The sequence below is a fragment of the Anarrhichthys ocellatus genome, unplaced genomic scaffold (assembly GCF_004355925.1).
Source record: "Anarrhichthys ocellatus isolate YVR2014 unplaced genomic scaffold, GSC_Weel_1.0 scaffold2032, whole genome shotgun sequence".
Lineage (NCBI taxonomy): Eukaryota > Metazoa > Chordata > Actinopteri > Perciformes > Anarhichadidae > Anarrhichthys > Anarrhichthys ocellatus.
In genome coordinates, this window is record NW_022282006.1 from 1 (window position 1) to 8853 (window position 8853).

At 44.4% G+C, this 8853-nt stretch overlaps 2 protein-coding genes across 6 annotated transcripts; one reads left to right on the forward strand and one right to left on the reverse strand.

Annotated features, from left to right (window-relative positions):
• Positions 1–335: 335 nt before the first annotated feature.
• Positions 336–4692, reverse strand: srsf2b (serine and arginine rich splicing factor 2b). Of its 4 annotated transcripts, XR_004212269.1 has the most exons (4): positions 3982–4692; positions 2906–3235; positions 1335–1406; positions 336–535 (listed from the first exon to the last, which is right to left on the reverse strand). XR_004212269.1 is itself a non-coding variant. In XM_031839883.1 (3 exons), the coding sequence occupies exons 1-2, from the start codon at positions 4431–4433 to the stop codon at positions 2920–2922; spliced, it is 768 nt and encodes a 255-aa protein (XP_031695743.1). In that variant the 5' UTR covers positions 4434–4692; the 3' UTR covers positions 336–1399; positions 2906–2919. The 4 variants fall into 4 exon arrangements, 3 of the variants coding, with proteins under 3 accessions (XP_031695743.1, XP_031695740.1, XP_031695742.1); XM_031839883.1 differs by having other exon boundaries at positions 336–1399; XM_031839880.1 differs by having other exon boundaries at positions 336–1406.
• Positions 4693–5118: 426 nt separating this feature from the next.
• Positions 5119–8838, forward strand: mfsd11 (major facilitator superfamily domain containing 11). 2 transcript variants are annotated; one of them, XM_031839884.1, is made up of 12 exons: positions 5119–5385; positions 5982–6129; positions 6216–6271; positions 6559–6666; positions 6755–6834; positions 6930–7026; positions 7141–7199; positions 7316–7475; positions 7632–7675; positions 7762–7827; positions 7900–8025; positions 8637–8838. In XM_031839884.1, exons 2-12 carry the CDS (start codon positions 6034–6036, stop codon positions 8816–8818), a joined length of 1074 nt encoding a protein of 357 aa, XP_031695744.1. In that variant the 5' UTR covers positions 5119–5385; positions 5982–6033; the 3' UTR covers positions 8819–8838. The 2 variants fall into 2 exon arrangements, with proteins under 2 accessions (XP_031695744.1, XP_031695745.1); XM_031839885.1 differs by lacking the exon at positions 5119–5385 and adding an exon at positions 5404–5483.
• Positions 8839–8853: the final 15 nt, after the last annotated feature.

The window sequence follows — 8853 nt, forward strand, 5'->3', positions numbered from 1 at the left end:
ACACACACACACACACGTACACATATATGGTCAGTTATTTACATCGCAACTTCAATGTTCCATCTCAACCTCTTATGTCTTTAAGTCAAACATCCGGTTTTAATTTTTAGTTTCTTTTAACATAAAACATCTTATGTGATCAAAATGAAGGATGTCGATCATCTCCATAAACATTTACTGAACTAATAATACTTTGAATACTTGCATACTTTCACTGAGTTGTTTGTAGAGGAGTATTTTAACAGCGTGGTATTAGTACTTTTACTGAAGTAAAGAATACTTCCTCCAGACGTACACACGTCACGTACACTCAGTAATAACAGCACAGAGACCGGTTTAGACAAAACACCAAATCTTTAATGAAAGTCACATTTGTCATCCATGAGCACATGAGGAACATTAGTTACACAGGAGAGACGGTAGGACCGCACCACTGGTAGTCACAGGAGCATTCTGGAGAACACTGGATACATCAGCAGAGCAACACGCCACCTTAACAGCTAACCAGCAATACTCAACGGCTACAACACTGCGCCTAGTGCACAAAACAAACACACAAGCAGGATTAGGGTCAAACGATCAAAAGAAAAGAACAAAGAAACAAAGGAAACGCTGTCTGAGAGTAAATGATGTGGTGGGAGGTTAAAGGAGGAGCCGGTAGAATCACTGAGGACTTCAGTGAGACTTAACTCAGGCTTTGTGGTGTGATGACGCAGACCGTCTCTGGTAGATCAGTCTGACATAGAAGATAAACCTACGCGTCCACAGAACCTCCACGTGGACCAAAGCCACTCATTAGCAGAAAGTAACGGTTAAAGACGAACTACTTCATCAATTAGCGATGGAAATAAATCTAAACAGATTTGGAGAATAGTTTGATCGTTTGAGGAAAAAAACTTTATAGACCAAACAAAAGGTCGACAGATGAGTAAAATAATCAGCTGTAGTTCTAGAATGTTTACACATCAGTACAATCCGTTTGCTTTGTGTAATAATTATACTAACTTTGAACTAAAACTGCTTTTAGCCACCACAGAAACGTAAAGGAATCCTCCGCTGTGTTCTAGTGATGAAGTGTAATCACTGAACCTCTCGTTGGGTCACTGAGTTAATCAGGATCCATGTGAGGTCTAAAGAACAGAGCTTCAGGCTGCCGAGAGCAAAGAGAGAAACTGGTACAAACGTAATAACTCGTGTATGATCCGGCATCATGACCCAGATTTTAAAATCATTATGAAAGTAAAATCACAGCACATCAATGAGGTGGACAAAGACTTTTTTTTTTGCGGCCAAATGAATAAAACAAAGTAAAGCATGGAAGACACAATAATAACCTTTGACAGCAGGACACTGTGGCTCAGGTTGATCCAGTCGAGGACTCGGAGCTCTCGGTCTTCACCTGAAAACTGTCACAACAGACAAAGTTAGGATGGAGAACACACAGAGCAGCCATGTGTTTCTGTTCACTCACACTTTAATGGATCGGTTGGTTCCACCGGAATAATGATTATCTACTTTATCAAAGCCTCAAACATCCACAAACATCTCCCTCAACTTCAACTACAATTTCATCCTTCCGCCGTCATCACAGGACTGTTTTGGGCACGCTGCATTTTCCTCCACAGTTATTTTCAACACGTGTACAGCTCCTGCTTTTTGCTTGTTTTAAGTACTGTTAGTGTATTATTATTAGACAGTCAGCCGGTAGAGGGCAGCAGATGAGAGGAATGAGACTCGTTGACTATCTGGTGACGTTTGGGTTCATCTTCGTGCTCTGGATGCAGTTCTTTTTAACTGTAGATGGATTGTTGATTATGTGCATCATTAATCTTTATGGTCATTAGTCGTCTTTTTCTTTTGCACATTAGAAACTGAACATCTTTGAGTTTTGGACCATCGGATGAAACAAGGAGCTTAAAATATCATCCGGGAACCCGTGACGGTCGATTTCTGACCTCACGATTCAACCGGGACAAAACTAAATGTGACTAATCGACAATAATCGTTATTAGCTTGAGTCCAACTGTCATGAAAAGATTCAATAAAGACAAAAGATCAAAGTGAGTTGTGCAGCTTTAATAATCAGCGACCGACAGGAAGCAGTTAGAGGATTAAAAGATGAATTCTGGAGGAAAAGCAAAGCAAACAGCTTCCATTTAGATTTGACATGAGCTGAATGTTGCAGAGTCCTACCTTCTTACTCCACCTGAACATACATTTATGTATTTTGAGTCTTAATGGGAATCCGTCACATTGAAAATGCGTGCAAAGGAAAATGCAACGAGCCGACGGACATTGGGAGGAGAGACAAACCTCAGCGCCCCTCGAGACCTGGAGGACAGTTTGATGTCCCGGTGGACGGACACAGACAGACGTACCTCAACACCAAACCCCAACTCTGCCTGCCTCCACCCTGCTGCACAGCAGCAGGCGGCCTGTGGGCAGCTCACCAGCACCACATCCCTTCTAACTGCTCATACTGCCTCAGCTCAGCTCAAACTCCACTTTAGCAAACAGGATGCCGCAGCTTGGGAAGGAGAGAAGTCCAGATTTTGGTTTACAGGGCTGTTCTTAACAAACACTTTGCTTAGTATTCAGTGAAAAATGACGAGCTTGCACACTGGGTATGACAGAAAAATGTAACCATGGGCTCAGGAAGGTAGGTTGCAGATCAAGTTTTCAGGAAAAAGATGAGTTTTGAGCAACTGGCATTATTTAAAAAAAAAGATGTTTTGTTTGTAGAGCTAGTTAATCTAGACGTAACGGGTCAGACTACCTGCTGGATCGGCTGCTAAAGGGGATCAACTTACCGGCTACAGTCTGTCTCTTGTGCTGGCACTAATGACTTTAAACAGACAATGGAAACAAACAAAAATAAATCTCTTAAATAAATGTCAACGCTCACCTGATTCTGGAGCTCTACGGGGTTTCCCCTCCGTTCTCTGCTGCTGACTTGGGCTGGCTTTTAGATCTCGACCTGGACCCTCTTTTGGAGGAAGGGGTGTGGCTTCTGGACCTCGACTTGGATTTGGATTTGGACTTGGACTTGGATTTGGACCGGGACCTGGAACGAGAGGGGGACTTGGCCTTGGCCTTCTTGTTCCTGGGAGAGTGAGACTTGGACCTGGAGTAGGACCTGGACCTGGATCTGCTGTAGCGGGACCGGCTTCTGGAGCGAGAGCGGCTCCTGGAGCGGGACCGGCTGCGTCTTCTGTTTCTCGGGCTGGGGGAAGAGCTGAATGCATTCAGTGGGTTGAGTTAACATCGACCATGTGGAGATCAGTACAGTGTGGCTGCACTGATGCAGCATATACACTAGCTAAAGACGCACCACACACACACACACACACACACACACACAAAATATACACTAGCTAAAGACGCGCCACACACACACAATATACACTAGATAAAGACACACCACACACACACAATATACACTAGATAAAGACACACCACACACACACAATATACACTAGATAAAGACACTACACAGCATATACACTACATAAAGACACGCTACACACTTACTTTAGACTTAATCTCCGTTTCATTAGATTAACCGGACAGATTAGCTGGAGTTATACTACATCCTAAATCAAGCCGCCTGAAAGTCTGTTGGTGTCTGCTCCTTCTTAATAAATAGCCTTGAACACTACTAAATAATTAGAAATAATATCTGATAAAACAAGTATGGACCAATAAGTAAAGTCGGTATTCAAATGATCCACCAGGAAGATTATTTGAAAGAAAGAAAAACAGAAACTACTTACAACTAACTCCACTTGTTAAAACTGTTATTTTTCTGTATTCAATCTGTGCCGAATTGATAAGTGGATCTCTTAAATTCTCAAAAACACTTTTGTTCCACGAGGAGGAAAGTATCGATCAACAGACCGAGGACTCACTGAATATGCAAATTATTCAATGGAGTCTGGCTAAAGGTTGCTAACTAACTTAGCTATATGTGCGTATCCTTACCTTCTGCTTCTGCGTCCATGGCCGCCACCGCCGCCGCCACCGCCACCACCACCGTACCTCCTGGTAGGCCCTCCTCGTCGGTCGCCTCGTCCTCCTCCACCACCTCCACCACCACCTCCTCCACCTCCACCACCACCTCCTCCGCTGCCACCGTAGTGAGAATCTGGGGGTCTTCCGTAGCGGGCCATCTGGACTCGGAGCTCCCGTCCGTCGAGCAGCGCGCCGTCCATGGCGTCCATCGCGTCCTCGGCGTCACGCTTGTCGTGGAACCGCACGAAGGCGAACCCTCGGCTCTCTTTGGTGTAGCGGTCGCGCGGGATGTAGACGTCCCCCACGCGGCCGTACTTCTCGAACACGCGTCGGAGGGTCTCGGGCGACGTTCGGTACGTCAAGTTGTCCACTTTCAGGGAAGTCATGCCGTCGACGTCTGGCGGAGGCCTACCGTAACTCATGGCGGGTAAAGCTTTTGAGGCCTAGCTGGATTCCTCAAAAACAGTTTATATCTCGGCTACGATGGAGCCTAACCTGTTTGTAGAAGGTCCACGCGCCACCCACACGCGCGTGAGGGTGTAGATTTTAAATGGATTTGCTTCGCCTGTGGAGGACAAAACGCAAAAATACGCGACTTCTTTTTCCCGCACAACTCCGTCTGCCTCGCGCTCATCAACTGCCCCAAACCAGTGAAGTGGTTCTTCTTCTTCTACTTTTAGAATGTGGGCGCTCCTCGGTATCACATTTGCCGCACTTTCGCCCCCTGGTGGAATTACCTAGTAGTGTTTTTAAAAACTTAATAACAAGCAGTGATGAAAGAAGATCCTTTATTTATTAAATAGTCAACTACAAGTAAACGTTATGTATTCAAAACGTTACTAAAGTAAACAGTTTTACTTCCGTATATGGCGTTGTTGTTTTATTTTTAACCGGAAGTAGTTTTAATTATTTGCTAGCTGTAGCCGTTACCCCCAAATTAACAGCTAGTACGTGTTTTTTAAAACAATAATTGATGATGTATTTTAATACAGTTATAAAACCCGAGTGGTTTAAAATCAATGACATTTATTTATGACGTGTAACATACAATTATTAAATAAGTAACCGGAAGTAGAATCTATTTTCCATAAACAAACTAAGCACAACTGCTAGTCACAGCAGTCAGCTGATTCACATCACATGACTGCCCTTTCTAGTTTTGGGCAAGTCCTGTTTAATCGGTGCCGTGAAAGTTGTTCCAGATAATCTGGTTTTACACGACGGGGAACCATCACGTGGAAGTTAGTTTTAGGAGAAGAAGATGACCCGCTGAGGACTTCCGGAAACAGCTGACTATGTTTCTAAGAGCACTCTGAGTCCGCACAAAGAGGAGCGGGTCTGAAGGGGGTTAGCCTGAAAGCTTCAGCGTTGTTGGTAAATTGTTTTCTGTGTCAAAGCTTACAGTGGTTGACTTCCTTTGTCTCTTGGGATCAGTCAGTGTCTCGGTCGTTTCCTCTTCGGTTTAAGAAACAGTAAGACCACCCCCTTTAAGAACTCTGTCAATTAAATGCTCCTTTTCTTATAGGCGGACATAAAGCGGGATAAAGCATACATTTTGGTGGTGTTGTAATCCAAACGATGCACTTTAGAATTCGGCATACAATCTATTTACGAAAAATCCTTATTTTAAGTCTAACTTTTAGTTAAATAATCATGTCCAGGCTGTTATCCACCTAAACACGTTGAGATGGGAACGATGGAAAGCAACGCTATAAAGTTATTTTATGGAAATAAAGTAGATGTTGTGTACATCCACTGTGTGCCGAAATGATCCGTGTGCGCGTTCAAATACAAAACGAATGTCGGACAATTTAAATGTATTGTTAAATGTGTTTAAGTGTGTTTGTGATAAAACAACAGATTTGTGAATGAAGTTTGGTGTAAAAACAAGAGAAAGAGACGCTGTTCTTAATGACTGATGCAGTGAGTGCTTTAATGCTAGTTCTTCTGATTTCTTCTTCTCTTCTCAGATTCTTTTGTGTTGCGTTCACTTCCTCAAGGAGTTTGCAAACATCGTGCAAAATGAGTCCGGAGGGGAAGAATCTGTTGAACATTGTTATCCTGGGCTTCGGCTTTATGTTTATGTTCACTGCTTTTCAAACATGCGGCAACATAGAGGTAGGTTGTGTTTAATGATGAACATTCCCGACTGATCGCACTTCAGATAAGACACATCACGCTGTCCTCTTTCTTCTTCTTTCTAGCAAACAGTTCTCAAGAGCTTCAACAGCACCGAGTTCCACGGGAGTGGATACACAAGGTCAGTATCCACAGGTTCACATTCCATCACCTGACGCTCCGGTACACAACATCTGTGCAGATGTTAGCTGAGCATCAATACAGAGCCGCTTGGTACCTTCTATAATCAAATCTGTGGCACTCAGACATCCTAATTAAATCTTAGGGAAAACCAATTTTAGAAAAGTTCAGCCAGTCGGGAACCCAGAAAACATCGTACATGACCTCAATCTCACCACTTAAGAGAGAGACATCTTTGAAGCGTCTCAGAGAAGTCCCGTACAGATTTAACTGTCCTGTCCCTTGTAGCATGGCCATCATCTACGGGGTTTTCTCTGCCTCCAACATGATCGCCCCCTCAGTGGTGACCGTCATTGGACCGCAGCTGTCCATGTTTTTCAGTGGGCTTCTGTACAGGTGAGCCCACGCCGACCAACACACACCCTCGTCTTTAAAAAAAATGCAAATTCAGACTTCTAACGTCTCTGATGTTGTTGTTCTTTAGCGGCTACATCGCTATGTTCATCTACCCGTACACGTGGAGCTTCTACACAGCCTCCGTGTTGGTTGGAATAGGAGCAGCAGGTACAGAGACCTCATCGAGTGAACGTTTCTACCTCGTGGAACACGTCTGCTCCGCGTTTACAGCTTCTCACTTTTCCTTTGTGTGTTTTTTTAAGTCTTGTGGACGGCTCAGGGGAATGTGCTGACCATCAACTCTACTGATAACACCATTGGAAGGAATAGTGGCATATTCTGGGCGCTGCTGCAGTTCAGGTGAACCCTTTTGAACCAACATGTACCTGAATCTAGTTTGAGGTTTTGTTACAGGGACCTCTTCCTCTGAATGCAGTTTTTTTTTTTTTTTTTTCCCTCCTCGTCTCTCTGCAGCTTATTCTTTGGAAATCTCTACATTTACTGTGCCTGGCATGGACACGTTCACATCACCGGTAGAAGCTGTATTTGATCAAATCTCAATGTGTTTTATTGCTATTCATAGAGTTCACTTCCCATTTTCATAAGATGTTTCATTTTGAGCGCGTGACTCACGCTGTGTGTGTCTCAGACAAGGACCGCCAGACGGTGTTCATCTCCCTCACGGTGATCAGTCTGGTGGGCTGCTTCCTCTTCTTTCTGATCCGGAAGCCTGATCCTGAACCTGCTCCCTCCGGGGCTGCCGAGTCACTGCTGCAGGCCGAGTCCACAGAGAGCTCCTCCGCAGCCAGGTGAGTGTTCACGGGCGGCCTGGAAAGACCTGGGATTTGAAACTGGATATGAATGTGATTATTGCACCCGTATAAATGTCCAAGAAAACAAATATGATGGTGTGAAAGGTCAGTTATATCAGCATCATAGTGTCTTCATCGTCCTCCTCTCTGCAGCTCGGCTCGTCCAGGCCTCTGGTCACAAGCTCTGGATGCTTTTGGTGAGTTTACTAAAAATATCCTCCACTTTAATCTTCAGTGTAACTCCTGTTAAACACCCGCCCTCTTTCTTCTCTTCTTTTTGCAGTGAAAGCGTGTAAAATGTTCGCCACCAAAGAGATGCTGCTGCTGAGTGTCTCCATAGGGTACACAGGTGAGATGAGATTAAGATGTGTGGAGGATGTCACTACTGAGTCTGGACTCATGCGTCTGTCTGCTCTGTCAGGTCTGGAGCTCACGTTCTACAGCGGCGTCTACGGGACGTGTATCGGAGCCATGACGCGCTTCGGCCAAGATGCTAAGAGTCTGATCGGCATCTCTGGCATCTGCATCGGCATCGGAGAGATCCTGGGTGAGTCTTCTGCTTCCCGTTTTCACCTCGTTTCTGACAGTATTCAGATCCTTCTCTGCAGTAAAAAGTCCTGATAACGCACCGTAGAAGTACTCCACTACAAGTAAAAGTGCTGCTCTCAAAACTTTACCAAGTAAAACTATTGATTGATCAGTAAAATTTTTACTATTATTAATGCGTATGTTGTATTGTAACTCCTTTGTATCCTGCTGGTTAGTTTAATCTACATCAAAGCATCATATTCTATAAGATCATCACATGTTTGTAGCGTCTCTGTCCTGTGAGAACCTCGTATCTCTAAAAAGAACCGTTTTACATCTGATCCAAGAGGCTCTTCAGAGAGTTTATTTAGCTGAAGGAGGATTTTCTCACCAGATAAGTAAAAAGTACAATATGTAGTAGAGTGGAACTACAAAGCAGAAAAACATGAAAATACTCATTGAAGTACCTCAGATTTGTTCTTAAATAATTGAGTAAAAGTACTTGATTACTCTCCATCTGTGTTTTATGAATCAGTCTCCTTGTGAGCAGTAGAGGAGACGAGGAAACGACCTGACAAACATCTGGAGTCAGAACATGACTGACTTCCTGTCTCTGCTCCGTCTCAACAGGAGGAAGCGTGTTCGGGATGCTGAACAAGTGCAGCCGGTTTGGGAGGAACCCGGTGGTTCTGCTGGGCCTCATCACTCACTACGTGGCCTTTTACCTCATCTTCCTCAACATCGCCAGCGACGCTCCCATAGCCCCGGAGGAAGGGACGGACCTGCAGGCCTACATCACCCCCAGGTACTAATACGCACACATCACCCCCGGGTACTAGTACTCGCA